Below are 18,778 nucleotides of genomic sequence, written 5' to 3' on the forward strand. Positions count from 1 at the left end.
AACCTCTGCTCCTGTATGCGAAATGACGGACTTTGTCCAGGTAGCTGCGGTCTCTGGCCTATATTGCTTCTCAGTGTTGGCTATATCATGGGTAAGAACTTGGACTTTCCAGCCCTATCTTGTACTGTAAGGCATCCATATTCACTTTTCAAACTGTGTGTTATTATAAATGCATACACAAATGCGCTTGCAAAGAACGCCCTCTCATCCTCCTGATGAGAAACATTTTCAAGTGTGCCTTTATTTTTGCTTTGATTTATATCTCTTTGTGTCCAGTGCTGTTTCTAAATGTCAACAGGTTCTCTGTCTTTTACAGTGAAGAAGGTATATACTTTAAGAAAAGCAGGTAGAACTTCAGCACATCAATCAGGCTTCATTTAACTTTGTGAGAATGGAAACTATGAAATTGCATACCAAAAACTTCAGAAGTCTTTGGGCTTTTTTTTCAGGGAGTAAAGACTCCTCCATGCTAAAAAATTAGGAATTAAGGGGCATATGTATCAACATCACCATTTGCGATTCTCAAATAGCGATTTTTAAAGAATCGCTATTTGAGAATTGCAAAACGGGATGTATTAAAAAAATTGCAAACTTTTTGCGATTTCTTCAAATTCCTTAATTGCGATTAGCAAATTGCGAAATCGCAATTAAGGAATACCTGCCCATTCATTTCTATGGGCCAGGAGACCCATAGGAATGAATGGGAAGTAATTCTCAAATAGCGAATCGCAATTTGCTAATCGCAATTTGAGAATAACTTCAAAGGTGCAAGGGTGTCATGATGACACCCTGATGCACCCCTGAAATGAGCATGTGTGTGCATATGGCGCACATACATGCCCTAAGGGCATGTATGAGCGCCACGTGGCACTTTGTAAAATTCAAAAAAGTGCTTTTTTAAAGGAAATCGCAAATTACCACCAACTGGAAGTTGGTGGTAATTTGCGATTTCTTAAGGATAATTCGCACAACTTGGGTGCTTTTTACATATCATTTAAGAAATCGCAATTTGCGATTTCTTAAATGCTTACGCAAAATTAAGAAATCGCTAAATTAGCAATTCCTTAATTTTGCGATGGGATTTGGCTCATACATCCCGATTACCGATTTTTTAATCGCAAACGCTGTTATTTTGCGAATCGCAGCGTTTGCGATTAAAAAATCGTTTGATACATATGCCCCTAAACGTCTTCCACGACACACTAAAATAAAAATTATAGATAAGTGTGGTGCCAGACAATAATATTCTGTATTCCATTTATTACAATTTTGAGACTAAATTAGACTAAATCATAGGCGTTGTTAGTTGGAATATTCGCAATGTAGGGCACAGTGAGTTGGAGAAGCATTTGGGAAGGTAAAGAAAGTAAAAAAGGACCACTTCAACAGAGCAAAAGGAATTCAGAGGTTCTTGATTTGCAGTCAAATCTTTTCGTAGACGTTTTCGATATTTCTAGATTTGAACATCCAAATAGGGCTTAGCAGAACCACTGAATAGAACGAAACACAACTAGAGAGGTTTATAGGTTGGACCTGCTACACATTTAACCTCACGTACATTTATTCAATAACCCTGTGCATCAAGGTTTTCTACTTAACAAAGCACTCTGGACCGACAGTAAGGCAGCCTTGGAGCTGCCAAAGAGAGAGAGCCTGAAATAAACATAGTGGACACCCTCTCGCCCAAGGACAGCGAGGAATGCATACAGTTAATTTATCAAAAGAGGGTACTGCACAGTGCCCCTAGGGGTGAAGGACACACAATCTATAGTCGTGCTCTAGGCATCGGAGGCAACTGAGTGTAGTTACGTTCCTCACTGTAAAATTGAGAACTTTTTTCCCTGACAGGATCTCTTGGTAATTGTTGCCTCTGGTACTATAAAACAATGCACACTATTCACCGATCAGAAAGCAAAACAGTGAAACCTGAAAACACAGGTAATTGCAGCTTACTGAATGAGTTCTTAGAGGTATCTTCTTCAGAGCTTGGCTTTCAGGAATGTCAGAGCAAATGTAACAATCCCTTTGCCTCTGCGCCCGCCATATTACAGATGCGGTCGCAGAGGTAAAGAGGGAAACGGCCACTACAACGCGGCCGTTTCCACGCCTAACAAGAACCACGCATGCATTACAACGCAGGCGTGGTTACAACGAACAGCCTTTACCACGCATACCTTTACTACGAGATACGTAGTAAAGGCATGTGTGTTAAAGGTAAAAAAAAAGAGGGGGTTTGGGGCGGGTCACCCCCCCCCCAAACGAAAAAAAAAACTGTTTAAAAAAAACGGGGGCTTGGGGGGTCTCGCCACAAAAAAAAAGAAACGCACCTGAATTCCGTTATTTTTAGAAATAGAAGAAAAAAGATGAGGAGGCAATCGACGTCGTAAGAGGAAACGGAAAGACACTTCCGCTTCCTCTTCACGACAACGTAGAGAGGTAAGGGGGAATGAGGGGGTGGTGTCGCACAGGGGTAAATTATAAGGGTTAAATTTAAAGGTTAATTAGCAGTGAAGGAAGATATACTTTAAAATTAAAATGCCATTAACATGTATATTTAAGCAACGAAAATCGTAGTAAAAAGGTGCGTGTTAAAGGCATTTTCGTGGTAAAGGATCTGTGTGGAGAAAGCATTCGCATTGTAACGCATGCGTGGTAAAGGCATGCGTTACAACGGAATGCGTAGTAACGTCATACAACCTGGTAAAGAAGCTGTCAGGAGGCGCACTGACAGTGAGCTCCCTGAGAGCAGCCCTCTGGAAGGGGGGGAAAGGGGATCTCATGGACCACCCAGACATCCCCCTGCAGGCGGGTGCAGTCAGTTACTGCACCCGCCTGCAAAGGGATCTCTAATCTCCTTTAAAAATACAGGCGGATTGCGGTCTGCACAGTGAAAACACGGAGCAGCTTCAAAGCAGCCACTTCGTTTTTCACAGGAATGCGCTGTCCTGGGGGCAGTGCTAGTTTGCGGCTGCCCTAAGGGTAGCATATTTTATGTACTAGGGCGTACTTTCCCTGTTTGCACCTGGCGCACCTATTTTAAGGTGCGCCGGGTGCAAACAGGGAAAGTGTGCCCTTTACATAATAGGGCCCCAGGTGTAAAAACAAAAGTATAAGAGGAGTACTAGGGCCATGCCAGCCTTCTCCAAGGTTACATTTGACTATCAACAGGATGTGTCATTCTGGGACTTATCGTACCTAGATGAGTGCGTATTCTCTAGCATGCAAACTTTAAAGCGAAATAAGAAATATTAATACTCCCAACACTTTCTGGGTTTACAAGGGGATGCAATAAATAAAGAAGGACAGATAGCAGTTGCCGGGCTGTTTTTGACTTAAATAGTTCCTTAATTTATAAGTTTTCCAAAATTACCGAGAACAGCTTTGAGAAACTTTGCAATGAAGCAGTTGTATGTACTACAGTACATGGCTACATAAACATCGATAACAGAAGACTCCTCACTTCTGCACGACTTGTCTATCTTAGACCGCAGGTCAGTCTTTGCTCACACTGTGTAAATTGTGTTTTTATTGAAAACTCTGAAAACAACGGCCTTGCACAAATATACTCTTGCATGCAGAAAGTACAGACACCTCTTAGCGCTCATTATAAGGAATCTTTTCCCCAACAAGTCAGGACTAATGGCTTTTTCCGTGCCCCTTTCCTTTCATCCCGTTTTACTGTGATGTCAGTGGCGGTCCGTCCATTGGGGGCGTTGGGGCGTTGCCCCCCGCCCGCGCCCCATGCCCTCAGCTTCCTCAGCGTCTCTGAACTTAAGTAAACTCTCAGTTTACTTACATTCAGAGACACTGAGGGAGAACTGTCAGTCAGTATGACGTTGGACCGCCCACCTCCTTCAGAGTCTGAAGGGGGTGGGCGGTCTGGCGTCATGTTGACTGACAGGCAGCCAGCAGCACACAAGTGCGCATGAGTGGGGACGGAGGGCGATTTTTGCATCGTGCCCAGTCATGCGCACTCGTGTTTACAAAGGCTGGCGCATGCCCATTAGGAGAGCGAGGGTTGAGCCAAGGCTCAAACCTCGGTCTCCAATGGGTAGGCGGGCGGAGCGTAAGCCTGCTCTTAGCCAATCCTGGTGCTGCTCCAGCACCAGGATTGGCTGAGAGGGGTCTTGCAATGCATGCCAGCACTGATGGGCTGTTCCAGTGAGTAGGCGCCAGAAGTAACGGAAACGGACCCGAGGCGGCGCGGACGGTGGACCCGGACCTGCTCAGGACAGGTAGGATTTAATTTAAAAAACCGTCCCCACCCCCGCGCGACACCCCCCCCCCCCACACGACACGAGCCACGACTGCTATTGATAATATAAACTGCCTGATTTGATAATTGAGTTAATTTACATCCGAGAAAGGGCTCTGGGAGTTCTCAGAAGCTTATATTTACATCTGTAACATTGATATTTTATCTACGTGTAATCAAATAAAAACATCATCACCTCTACAATGAAGATGTTTTTTTTCTTCTCTGTTTTTTTTCTGCTGTTCAGATGTAGTAGCATGCAATTCCAGAGTGGCAGGCATTTACTGGATTTTCCAACTTGTAAAAACTGGCAGGAGGGCGTTCCTAATACCAGCTATATGATATTAGGATAAATATATCCAGCTTCCTGTGACCTTAAAGAACCCTGCGCTCTGCTAGTCCTTCCGTTGCTCACGTGAGGGTTTTGAGTAGTCTGGTACTTACAGTCGTACAACATGGAGCAAGGTGGCCAGATAACTCCATGTCACAAGTTAGTTAAAGTGAACTGAACCAAGACTGCACCTTGCAGAATGTTCTGATTTGATAAAAGAAAAGCGAAGAGGTGGTTTATATAGTGCAAACTCGACCCGAAGTTATCAGAGCGCTTTACATGAGTACCAACTGCTCTTACATTATTTTTGTTAGGCACAGGGAGATTAAGTGATTTTGCCCACAATCACAGGATGCTGAGCGCCCCTGCCGAGACTCGAACCCGGTTCCCCAGCTTCCACGTCGACCGCTCTAGCTTTTAGACCCCATCCTCTCTCCTTGGTTCCCAATGTTGAGGCCTCTGCCTGTGTATGTGGGTGTGTGTGTCTTTGTGCGCATCTGTTTGCACCTCTGATTGCATAGGATAACTGTCCCATGATGTAACAGAACACTCGGGCAGCTTGACCCAGCTTGATATCTTATTTTTACAGACTTATTATCATTTATATGAAGGACTGTGCCATTATGTTATAAAAAAAGATCATGGGATTTGTAAAGCGTTCCCACATCGCAGTAATCCACTGCATGACACCACCAGCTGAGTTAATGTATGCAAAGATACACTCTGCGACTGCAACACTTCATAACTTTGGTTATTTTTAATATTCAAATGCCATGCATCTTTAATTAGGAGCAAAGAACGCTCTGAATTCCAAGTCCCCAGAAACCAAAATGGAAGCCCCAACTGCTGCTGTATGTAAACATATAACTAAACGTCAAGCTCCGTGCCTTTGTAGAGTAGACAACCTTGGACGGAATATGGCAAGTATGTGAACTAAGTAGGGCTCAGGTGTCACATATTTCTGAGTTCATTCACGCTTTCAAAACGGCACAAAATTCTCAGAGCTCTCAGAGGGGTGACATTCCTCCGGGGTCGTTCTAGGGGAATTCTCAGGCCTCCACTCCCTCAATGGACTTGTTGCAGCTATTGAAGAACCGAGTTGCTTCGTGTAAACAGACTTTGAGACCTCTCGTGCACAAACAGTTTGTACTGTGTGGTGTGACAAACAACTGTCAGTTTCTCACAGCTGCACCACACTAGCCCATAATTTGGCGCGCGCCATCTTGTCTGCTTAGAATCGCATTCTGAACTTTCTGACCCTGGTGTATGGTGTGATATAAGTTGCCGGAGGTGACTGCAGATCACGGAGAGTGCCAGGGTGTCTAATTTAAACAAAGGACGTAGTTATAGGCGATTAAATCAATGTGGTCATTATTACTGCAGACACCACCACATTGTGATTTGGCTAGCATCAAACCAAACATATTTGTTATTTGTACATGAGTGAGGGCAGATGAATGTACGGCACTTTCGAGGAATTTTGGGCTCATGCTGAAACCTTATTTTATTACTCAGCACCCATTGGCCAGTATACATACTCTTTATTGACTGTCAATGTAATGTATGTCTTTACGCTTCTACCCAAGATTAGAGTCGGAACGAGTTTTGGAAAAATGTCCCAGCCGTTGTTTACTTTCATGCAACGCTTTTTTGACTATAGCTTTGGCTGTTTCCTGACCTGTTCTGTAAGACCGATGTTGCACACTCTGCAAATGAAATGCATTTTTAATCTCATTCCTTTGATGTATGGCAGCATTAATAAGTTAACCGTGAGGATGAATTCATAACCCCTGGGACACCTGCTGGGGGGAAAGAATGCATGTATTTTAACGAGCGCTAAAAATAGGCGAAGTTGCAGCCTCCTGCAAGTCCCCAGTGCCATGGCTCTGTGTTTCTATGGAAATGTTTCACATATGTGCATGTGAGTAGGTCTAATGAGTGTTGTGTTTCCTGCACGGGTGCAGACATGGGACAATTAGCCATGGTGTGTACAGCTCAAGGCAGCTCGCTGCAGCTGGGAAGCAACCAGGCAGAAGTGATGGACCACTGTGTTTCCCTGTCAAATCGGGTATTGAAGAGTATCTCAAACAGAAATGCAGTGCAGTTATGTGATTTCAGAATATAGCAATCATTGGGGATTGATGTCAAAACTAACTGGTGACCAAAGTGCAATACTAAAGCTCTGTAGCATGATTTAACACTTAACGGCATTTAGAAAATTACTGGAAAATGCACCATTTCTCCACTCTTTTTTTCAAATTTTTCTCGGGGTAAGAGCCTCCCCATAACCCTCGTGGGTTGTTCGAGCTCGCTCGCTAAAGTGCAGTATGACAATAATTTTACGGCGCACCACTTTCAAATGTCACCAACCGCCACTGTGTGATGTGTCTAACAACCAGGGAGAAGCAGAGCTGTTCTTGACCTGACGCCTTCCCTCCTTCCCTGAACTCTGCGTTTCCCCTGGTAATAGCTCTTGATTTGTTGAGTCGGATGTGGAGAACTCTTTTCTGTGTCCTGAACTTTCTGTGTTCAGAGACGTTTTAAGGCATGGGCAAAGTGGGCTCTGGCCCAGGGCCCCAGCCTTTCAGGGGGCCCCCTGATAGATCTGGCTCTGATCTCCACACAGTCCTGCCCTGCTGACCTTGAATAATTTTTAGACATACATTGTTTTAAATACCATTTTCCTTTAATTTGTTTTTAATACAGGTAACGTGTGGGAGTATTACACTTTGTAGAGAAATGTTGCATTTATGTTTTTCAACACCCCGCAACATCTATAAAAAAAGTTCCTTTTAGATCACATATGCCAAATGGCAATGGATCGTTGAGATTATGTGGAATAATATTATTATTATCAGTAATATAATGCTATATTACACTAATGAAAACATACATCACTATCCCTGATTATTAGATGGAAACACATTTGGAATTTGGACCAGTCTGCCTGTCTAGTGTCAGTAACCTTGTAAAAGAAGTTATGAGAAAGCTGAAATTTGATCATAAATTTAAAGCTGTTCTGACCAGGGGCCCCCAAAATGTTTGGCCCAGGCCCCCAAAATTCCTAAAATGTCCCTGCCTGTGTTTCCAGTCCAGGTCTAACAGAAACCGCCCGAGCCTCTCCAAAAGGGCTGCTGGCAGACAATGCTTGTTTTATTTTATTTTATCTGTAGAGGAGAGGCTTAATTCATTTATAATTCTTGGCACACCGGCCACGAGAAGCAGCACGAATCCAAGGAAAACATTGTGCCGCGTTTAACCAATTAAAACTGTGCTTGCTAGATGTGAGCCATGTGTTATCTTAGGCGAATAGGAGCTCAGTCCATTGTACGTAAGAGCTTCTTGGGTTAACACCCAGCTATGTCGAGTGGGGCCCTTGGTTTCTTTATTAATCCTGCCTTTATATTGCTAGGCGAAAGAGGCTACTGCAACGGGACGTGTTGAAAGAACATTTTCCATGGCTTTTGCAACATCTAGAAAGGCATCCAGCGAGCCGGGCCAGCAAGCCAACCATCTCCAGTAGCCAGAGAGAGAGAGAGAGAGAGAGAGAGAGTGCAGCAGCCCTTCCATGGCCTGATTACTAATCCAGAAAGCCAAGACAGGAGAGGTCAAACGGAAACATGCACTGTTCTCCAACATAAATAAAACCTGTCTCCGGGGCTACATAAAAGCTGTGAATAAAATAGAGATACAATAACTAAAATCAATATTTTATCGCTTACCGTGTAGGTTTTCAACAGCAACAGAGCTCAAACCTGATTTTTTTACTGAAAAAAAATGAACCCTTTACATGGGTTTTGTTCAGTCCGAGAAAGACCTTCTGGTAAAAACAAGCCGTAAAACAAGCGCTCGCCCACGTCACATTCCTGCTTATTCTATGGCTCAAGGAACCGGTCCTAAGCAGACTGTTCACTGCTGGAACATGAAAGGGGCCGGGGCTGGGGATGGAAATCTCCTGGAAGTTGTCTGATACTATTTCAAGGATTTATAAACATGTTTTACAAACTGCAGGCGGCATTCCAGCCTGTTATAGTCACATGGAGGTAAAAGGCTGCAGACAGGATAGTAAAGTGGAGGAGAGATTGCAGGGCTGGGACACAGACTTCATCCGGGGTGTTTCACACACAGGTCTGTGAGCCCACTTTGATTAACTTCAGTGTGGAAATCAAACGAAGAATCAAAGGGCAACAGTGGCGTAGCTAGAGCTTCTGGTTCCCGGGGCTATCCCTCATATTGCCGCCCATGGCAGGTAGCAGGGGGCAGGCGGGTGCTGGGGAAAAAGGACAGCGAACAGCGGGGTGGAATTGGGAGGGTTTAAGTTACGACGCCACTCCCTGCTCCACTGCAGGTGAAAGCAATGGTCGGAGCGTAGGTGCTGCGTGCCCAACACTAACCTCCCTATCCCTGAATATACAATGTAAGAGCTTTAGAATATAGACAAGTGTGCCTGTGCAAAGAGGGCATGAAATAGCTGAGATTGGGTCATAAATTCAAAGCTGTTCTGAACAGGGGCTCCAAAATACTGTTAGGATGGATTTTCTCAGCATTTTAATGTGAAGCTTCAGAAGAGCACACCTCTTTGGCCACAGGCCAATGGGCTTTTAGAACGTTTCATGAGTACTCTCAAGAAAGCTATGATCATACAACCTTAAGCACACGCCAACAATTTAAATGATAGTGCAGTATGTAATCAATATTCCTGTGGTTTTATTGTTTTCGGCCCACTGGCCTCTTCTTTTAAGCCTTAGCCAACACGTGTTTGGTCGTCAAAGGGCGTAACCCTACGACTTTGTCAGGGCTAAAAAACTGAAAACAATTCCAATTGTAATGCTACATGTCATTCCAAATTAGTCCCACACACATTTTCTGGTGACATATGTGTATTGTTAACATATTCCAATACAATTTGTGACATGTCAGTGAAAACCCATGCGCATTATCTCACAAAAACCGTTTGATTGACTTGTTTCAGACGTTGCTTCAGTATCCCACAGTAGTCCAACACATCACATCATTATCCAAGCGTAATGTTTCCAATAATATACATGCAAAGTTAACGTTAGCATACAACATACTGCGCAGTTGAATTGTCCATCATATTTGTGGGGCAAGATAATATATTTGTCAAATTACCCCATCATTTAAACCCTGTGAAGCGTGACCTTAAATCTAAGCAGCAGCGAAGCGCACTCCCTGTCATCCAACATGTAATATCCCACTCCCATAGGGTCCCGACCAAAATCCATAATATACCTGTCCAGAAAAGCGGTACGTCCTAGGTCTCTCCTGTACGGAGAATGTGAAAGGTCACCATATGATTTTAACAAGTCTATCACATCTCTAATATGACAACCAGTGACTACTGCCCACCTACACTGACGCTTATAGTCCCAAGCCAGAGCATGTAAATATCCACCGTTATCACCTGAGTAAATATAAATATTCCGCATTAGTTTCCACCTCGAATCTACATAACCATCCAACCCATAACTGATCCACCGTGCCACTCACCGATTCTTAATTGACTTGAAGAAATGGAAGATTGTGACCACTAAATCAACACATCATGACAATTAAACAACTGGCCATCTTCTCGTGAATTCTGATCAAAATCTCTACGAGTAGCCTGCAGTGCTCCTCTAAGCCATCGCACCCTGGTCTCAGAAAGGACAGCGTCGGTCCAGCCATGACCCATGTGCTCTTATTAAAGGCAAACCCAATAATGCAGTAAAACCACATGCGGTGACTCGAAACAAGGGAACGTTGGGAAAATATGATTGTCTGGTCGCCTCTAGAAGTGGAGAATCTACAGGTAGGGATGATGGTGAGGGTGGTGGGGGGCACCTCAGCAGACGGACACAGTGTCCCACACGAGGCCTCCAGACACGACCCTTCTGCATAGGCTCACACATGGCTGCACACAGTTATCTGGAGCTCACTTCTACAAATGGGCAGGACGCCTGCTACCTGGGACTTCAGGAACAGATATGGACTCCAGATCAAATCAACACATCCCAGGTGTGTCTCATGACCCGACATTGTTTCCAGGCTCAGACTCGACAGGGTAACCCACGTTTCTAAGGACGGGGTAGACACCTAAAGACACCTAAAGGGAAGGGCCCTGCAACCATCACAGGGTCCCCAAACCGTAGGGTGCTGGGTATTTCGGATCTGGTTCCAGAACCCACTGAGCTATCTACATGAAACATAGTTCTGTGATCCGTATGCTACATGTTCTTTGCAACAGGCATAACTCTCTGCGCTTCCTTATGATGAGTCAAACCAGCCACAGCAGGTACATTAACCATCTGAATTATATTTACATGTTTGTTGCCTGAGAACTCTCAGACACACACCAGAAGCTCTGCAGCAGGTGCTTTAACACCCATGAGTTATTTCTAAACACAGCGCCCAATAACCCCCCTCCCCAATCTCCCCGACACTGCTCTGAAGCCCTCTCTGTGGGCAGGCCCCTGATAAATGAGGCATGCTTCAATTACAAGACAATACGTGCCATTAAGCAAATTGAGAAAAGGCAAAATGGAAGTCATCGATATTATTAAAATCTGGCCGAGCCAGTGGCGTAACAAAGGCCCCCACAACACCAACAAACGCAAATGTTTTTCAATAAAGCCGGATGAAACCGTCGGAACGTCATTTGGGACATGTTCATTACCACCACAAAGCGTTTATTTTATTGTAAATAAACTCACTCAGTGTCAACCGTGCGTCGTCGCTTGAATACACGCCCCGTCGTCTGCCGCTGTGACCTCCCTGACATCATCAAGCCGGCCTCGATAATCATACACCACAGACCAGTGACCACCCATCGACGACTAATGACAGGTGTTCTGCACTGGTTCCAATGTGCTTAAAACACGCTTTTAACTACTTTATTTAGGTATCTCTGCAGCAAATCTCCCTGCACTCTCCAGACTCGAGAGCGTGTGGCGGTGGCGCATGTAATGCTCTTAGAGGCCTAATTTAAATAGCAGCGCGTAAGCGCTAAAGAATACACAAGAGCCGACATGTGCTTTGCATGCACGCGGCTCCCGACTGCTCGTCGAGGCCACGCCCCTTTATTTTTAACATCGCTAGCGTCTGACGACACGCGTCAGCGCTAGCGCGTCCCGGCGGCGCGGAAGGCTAGAACGCCTCGCGCACGCCGGACACTACATTCCTTCCAACCTTTATAAACGTTAAACAAAACATAGGACCAAAAATTCAACGATGAGTCTGTTACCAGTCTGCCAGTCCTTACAGGTTACACCATATAGTCCGCCAGCTGGGATGACAGTGCCGGGTTCTTCCGCAGGTTGTAGCGGGATGGACCGCCTCTGGAAAAGGCCACCTCAGGGGCTCTGCGCCTTGGGGTGTTCGGCTCTGCCCTGGCTGGGGACCCGCCAGGCGGACTACCCCCCGGGGTGGCTGGGATGGACGGGGAACCGCCATCCTCACTCCGCCTGTCCTCCCCCTCCTGATCTCCGCTCGGCTGGTCGGGGTCCGGCCCCTCTGGCTCGGTCCCGGGACGGGAAGGTGTTCCGGGGTGGACCTTTTTGAAGAACGACACATCTCGCGTGACCGTTTCGGCTCCTCTTTGAGCGGTCACCATCGTGCCTGTCCGGCGGGTCACGACCCATGGTTGTGGTTCAAATGGGAGTCTGAACTTGCTGCCTGGGTAGCGGTCCTTCACATACACTCGGTCCTGTCGTTGTATCGTGGACTCTTTAGCACCCCTTCGCTGGCTGGCGTGGTCATTCGAGCGCATCCGATTGGCTAGGGTCTTCTCATTTGAGGCTTGTGCCGGAACCCAAGTGGGGTGGTGAGGGATCGTGTCACTTACAATTCGCCCCATGGTGGCTGTTCCTGGTGCTGCCTCGGTTGTGACGTGGGGGGTCATCCGGTATTCCCGCAGGAAACTGTAGATTGCTCTCTCCAGTGGAGATCCATCGGCCATGGCGATGCAAATGGTTTTGTTGAGTGTCCTCATAAACCTCTCCACCTCTCCATTGGCTTGGGGCCACCTTGGTGTTACTTTGCGGTGGTGGATCCCCCAGCTCTTAAGATACTCGGCAAACTCCTGCCCCTGGAAGGGTGGTCCATTGTCGGTCTTGACCACCCCAAAGATGCCATGAGTGGCGATGATTTTCTCAAATTTCGCTATGACCTCCGTGGCTGTCTGGCTCCCCACGATTTCAACCTCCGGGTACTTGGTGAAATCGTCGATGATGACCAGCGCATACCGTCCATCGGAGAGGTGTCCGAAGTCGGCACTCACACACTCCCACGGTCTCAGGGGGTTATCTTCGGTCGCCACGGGGTGAGGGCGTTCCGGCTGTCCTACGGCTTGGCACCACGTGCAGGTTCTTACCATCTGCTCCACCATCGCATCCATGCCTGGGAACCAGACTTTGGCTCGGAGCCTGCCCTTTGTCTTGACCATTCCTTGATGTCCCCTGTGGGCGAGGTCCACCGCCTGTTGAGCGAGGCTGGCTGGCATGACTAGTCTCGGGCCTCGCAGAAGACATCCTTGGGCGTCGACGGACAGCTCACTCTGCACTTTCAGGAATGACTCCAGTGTCAGCTTGGCTTGAGGCGTCTTTCTGTTGAGCGAGGCTTGGATTGCCCTCCAGTCTCCTGACCTGACAGCCTCTGCCGCTGCTCTCACGCATTCATCACCTTCTGAGGCTTCTATGATCGCGGCTAGGCTCATCGGGAGGGGTCGTGACCGCTCTGTCACATACCGGACGTACTCCTCTGTGTCCTCGGCCTCCTCCTTCTCTTCTGTTGTGGCTTTCCGCGGGTGCCGTAATAGGTAGTCCGCTGGGTTCGTGGCCCCGGGTTTGTACTCCACTCGGTAGCCGTACCCTTGTAGTTGGAGTATCCACTTTTCAATCCGGGGAGGCGGCTTTGAGGACGACCCTTGGAACAGAGGAATGAGTGGCTTGTGATCGGTTGTTACCGTGAAGTGGTGTCCATACACTTACACGTGAAAATGCCGGCATGCCCAGTGGATGGCTATGGCTTCTCGCTCGATTTGCGAGTACCGCTGCTCTGTTTCGGTCAGGGACCGGCTGGCGTAAGCAATGGGTGCCCACTCCTCGTTGTCCTGGAGCTGTGTCAGGATTGCTCCCAGCCCAAACGGGCTCGCGTCGACCGCCACGTTGGTAGGCTTTGCCGGGTCGAAGTATGAGAGGGTAGTGTCCGCGGACAGGGCCGCCTTCGTTGCTTGAAACGCCTGTTCCTGTTCCTGGCCCCACTGCCACGTGGTGGACGATTTGGTCAACTCTCTGAGGGGTTTGGTGAGGTTGGAGAGGTCCGGGATGAAACGGCCGCAGAAGTTGACCATGCCCAGGAAACTCCGGGCCTCCGAGATGTTCGTCGGAGCTGGGGCATCTTGGACATCCTTCACCTTGTCCGGGTCCGGGGCCATCCCTTGGTCCGAGAAGGTGTACCCAAAGAAACTGATCTTTTTCTGTAGGAACTGACACTTCTCCCGGTGCAGGGTCAAGCCTGACTCCTGGATCCTCTTGAGGACTCCTCTCAACCGCTGGTGGTGTTCCTCTATGGTTGACGCGTAAATGAGCAGGTCGTCGCTCACATTGAGCACGCCGGGGAGCCCACTGAGCACTTCTCTGATGGTATTTTGGAATACCTCGGCGGCACTCGAGATGCCGAAGTTCAGGCGCCGATAACGTCTGAGGCCCACATGGGTGGAAAACGTGGTGATGTACCTCGAGTCCGGATGAAGTGGTAACTGGTGGTAGCCTGACCGTAGGTCCATCTTCGAAAACCACCTGGCCCCGTTCAGCTCCCCCAAGATGTCGTCAATGGTGGGCGTCAGGTGTCGCTCTCTTTTGACCGCGGCGTTAGGGAGGCGCATGTCCACACAGATGCGGACTTGCCCTGGCTGCTTCGGCTTCCTGGCGATGACGATTGGGGATACCCACGGGGTTGGCCCACTGACCTTCTCGATGATGCCTTGTTTCTCCAGGGCCTCCAGCTCCTCCTCGACCTTCTGCCGCAGGTGGAAGGCGATCCTCCGGTGTCTCAACGCTACTGGTTGGACCGATGGGTCGATGTGTAAGGATACTTCCTTTCCTTTCAGGCACCCGATGCCGTTGAAGACCTCTCCAAATTCTTCCATGATTGTATCCAGCTCTTCCTCCAGGACTGCCATGGCGAATGAGATCAGTCTCAATTCTTCGGCCGACTGCCCGCTCAGCAGCATCCCGCTGCCCTCTTCCGTGACATAGACGGTGGTGTTGACGCTCCTCTCCCCATGTTGTAGCTCTGTTTTGAAGCACCCGATGAGGGGAATGGGCGTCTTCTGGCCGTATGCGAACACCCGAATCTTCGCCTCTCTCAGCGGGGGTTTGACCCGCAGTTGGTGGTAGACATTGGCGGCCATCAGCTTGATGGAGGCCCCAGTGTCAATTGTCGCCTTTACCTCTTGACTTTGTACTAGGATGCGACATTTCGGAAGTCTGCGCTTCTTCTTCTGTGGTTGGTGGATTGCGAACACGTAATGGACTGGGAACTTTTCGGTGTCGTCGTCCATGTCCTCACTGTCTGCTTCTTCTCGTACCGCATGGGCCGCCTCTTTCTTGGCTTTGGTGGACCGGCATACCGCCGCAAAGTGGTTCATCCACCCGCAGGCGCTGCACTTTTTCCCTCTCGCCAGGCAGTCTTGCATGCGGTGGGGTTGGCCGCCACAGTACCCACAGTCTTTCCTCTTTGCCTCCGGCTGCCGTCTCTCTCCGGCTTGCCTTCCTTTTGGCCGTACTACGTTCACCGCTTCCACCACCTGCACTTGCTCCGTCTTGATAGGGCGATGTAGGGCCGCCTCCATATGCGAGGCTCTCGCTTGCAATAGCTCCTTCGACCGTCCGAGGGTGAGGATGTCTGCCAGGGGCTTTCCTTCTTCCTGGAGGACCGTGACACGGAGCTTAGACAAGTAACAACCCTGTATGATTTGCCCTCGGATCTCCTCCTGTTCGTCGTGGAACCCACACGTGCTCGCTAACTCCTTCAGCCTGCCATGGAACGCATCCAGGGATTCATCCGCCTCTTGTTTGGCCTGACGGAAGATGAACCGCTCAAAGTCTCTGTTAGCCATGGGCTCGAAGTAGGTGTTGAGCGCGTTCAGCAGTGTGTGGTATGTCTTCGGCGTGGCTTCCACGAGAGTCTTGTAGATGCGGTGGATGTCTTTTCCTCCCAGGTGGAGCAGCAACGCTCTGCGCCGTTCCCTCGCGATGCCAGCCCCTTCGAAATAGATCTGTAGATGGTCTGTCCAATCCCTCCAGCGCGGGGCCAGGGATGACCGGGCGCCGTCAACGGCAAATGGCTCAATGGCGGGAATGGACGCCATCTTGGCACGTGCGCGGCACGCGGTGGAACCGGCTTCCGCTCCTCTGCGTCGACGCCACCAGGCGTGCACCCTCTCCAGCCACGGCGCGTGGACTTCCCTCGCGCGGCTATACCCAATGGTGGGCACGCCTACCTCCAGACGTCATCCGCGGGATCCCTTTGGCGCGGCTGGGTTGGGGCAGGCACACCCGGCATGGGCCCGAACCTTAGGAGGGCGCGGTCGTCGTCAGGCACCTCGTGGGGCAGGTGTGGCACCACCTGGGCGAGACATACTCCTCACCAGCCGAGGAGTGGGGCACCAGGGCGCACACAGCAGCACCGTTGACGGCTCGGTGGGCCTCCAGGGCACATGTAGTGATCCTCACCAGGCCTCATAGCAGGCTCCACCAGGACACCAGGAGGGGGGCCTGCACACACAGGCTCAGGGCAACAGGGTGGCCAGAAGGGGTATTGTGGGGCCCAAACAGCACATCAGGGCTCAAAAGACCCTCGTCGCCAGTGTAATGCTCTTAGAGGCCTAATTTAAATAGCAGCGCGTAAGCGCTAAAGAATACACAAGAGCCGACATGTGCTTTGCATGCACTCGGCTCCCGACTGCTCGTCGAGGCCACGCCCCTTTATTTTTAACATCGCTAGCGTCTGACGTCACGCGTCAGCGCTAGCGCGTCCCGGCGGCGCGGAAGGCTAGAACGCCTCGCGCACGCCGGACACTACAGCGCACGTCACTGCTACACTTTCAGCGCAGGGGTGGGGCTGGCCAAAAATGATTCCCAGAGCCATCATTGGTAGCGCTTTCGCGCGCTACAAGATTGATGGCTCTGGGACCCACATGCGCCGGGGCCCGCCTGCCGCGCAGCACTTATGGCCCATGACGGCGGCCTTTATAATTTACTAGGGAACACTGTGTCAGTGTCCGCAAATAAATTATAAAGGCCGCTGCCATGGGCCAACTGTGCCGCATGGCCGCCGCCCCGAAAATAGTGCCGCCTGGGGCGGACCGCCCCCCCCCCAGCTACGCCGGTGAAGGGCATGCTGCATGCATCTGTTCATCATACACATTGTACCACACTAATGCATACAAATATCTAACTCTTTCCTTGGCTGCAATATTGAAACCCGTCAAGGTTTTTTCTCTTCCTGAACATTTATGTTCCTCCTCGGAGCGCCTGCAGTAGGACTCTTTCGAGCTGCTTCTTTGGAGGCTTCAGCACGAGCTGTGAACTTTGTTTTAAGCTAATGATGGGAATGTTTTTAGACAAAAATTATTATTTGATGAAACCATATACCAACATATAACGCCCTGTTTCTCTATTAATTTTGTCTGTGCAGGGTATGTTAACAACTAACTACTATTGGATGTGCATGCTCCCATTGAATTTACAAAGAACTACTTGCTAAGGATCAGTTACATCAGCAAACCACAGGGCTTAAAATGGACGGATAATAAATAAAAATATTTTTTTTTTTTAAAGCTTCCATCTGGTACTTTTAAAAGGCAATACATTTGTGATTTAAAGAAATATGGCGAGGATTTCTGTTTCGACTCAGGTATGCTTTTCATGGAAACATCTTTGTTAGTGGCTGGGAAAGTTCAACTCAATATCTACTTCTCTTTTCATAGTGGAAAACCAAACAAGCAGAAGAAAATCTCAAAGAAAATAATTTTGGGAAAAATATATCATGCAAATGAGACAACAGACTACAAACTGGGCAACACTTTTCCTGTCTAGCAGACCACCAAAAGAAGACACATCCTCCCCTGTAAGGATTGCCAGCTGATCTGTTGAGAAAGGACAGAATGTTGGAGATCAAAAACAGAGGGATTCAGGGGTCATTTTCTGTACTCACATGTGTATCCAGTCACTGTAGGTGACGCTGTGAGATATGGTCCAGCTTGCGACACAATCTGAAGGTAGTATCTAGTCCCGGGGTGCAGGCCGTCCACGGTGAAATTTGTGACCCCTGACTCCAATGATACATTCTGGACAGGAAGCCAAGAGTGGTTGGTGTAGAGCAGAAGCCAGAGCTCTCCGCCTCCATCAACCAGAGTCCAGCTTACGCCGAGCGAGGAAGGGCTGTGATCATTTTCCACCTTTAAGTGAGTTGAATGTAGAGGATCTGGAGGAACAAAAGGCGAGACACAATGTACAAACAGCTGTCAGCTGGTGTAAACAATAAAAGGAAGGTACAAATGTATTTTCAAACACATTGCATGCAGAGCTATGTTTGTAGAGTAACACCTTGCACTCTGGATGCCGCTCTAGGGTGCTAGATGTGGCTCGATGGTGCTAGATGTCACAGTACGTCACAGTGAATCGACCATCTCAAGATAAAAAGTAGGTGAGCAGTTGGGAAGAATCTTATAAATACAACTCCTGGCTCAAAAGCTAACCCTCCCAGGAGAAGCATTATCTTGATATCAATAATGATATTGTGCTGAGGTTTCTGATTTCACAATGCATAAAGTGTGTGTAAAGATCGTGTTCTTTGTGCTTATCCTTAAGACTTTGATATTGGGCCTGTGTGGACCTTTCAGACTCAACAAAAGGTGCACCAGCTGCCGTGGATAACACCCATACCTTCACAAATGGATGAATGACTGAATTGAGTAATCAGTCCTGAAATACTAATTTACTCCCAGTGACTCAATGTATGCTGAAGTCACTGCAGATTGAAAGGTTAGACCAGTAACCTAATTAAAGTTCAACATTCACTACATAACGATCTCACGCTTGAAACAATGATACTGATGAATATTTCAGTTATTGAAATATGCACTGACATGGATTGTTTTACAAAATAAAACTTAGTTATATACTATT

The 18,778-nt window shown here is 48.2% G+C and overlaps 1 protein-coding gene across 1 annotated transcript in view; it reads right to left on the reverse strand.

Moving 5' to 3' along the window:
- LOC146870662 (receptor-type tyrosine-protein phosphatase V-like) overlaps nt 1-18,778 on the reverse strand; it is a 450,224-nt gene that overhangs the window by 355,440 nt on the left and 76,006 nt on the right. The window contains 1 exon segment of the mRNA XM_085643396.1: nt 17,805-18,074. Within this exon segment, the coding sequence (XP_085499522.1) occupies nt 17,805-18,074 (270 nt within the window).

The sequence above is a fragment of the Triturus cristatus genome, chromosome 1_1 (assembly GCF_964204655.1).
Source record: "Triturus cristatus chromosome 1_1, aTriCri1.1, whole genome shotgun sequence".
Classification (NCBI taxonomy): domain Eukaryota; kingdom Metazoa; phylum Chordata; class Amphibia; order Caudata; family Salamandridae; genus Triturus; species Triturus cristatus.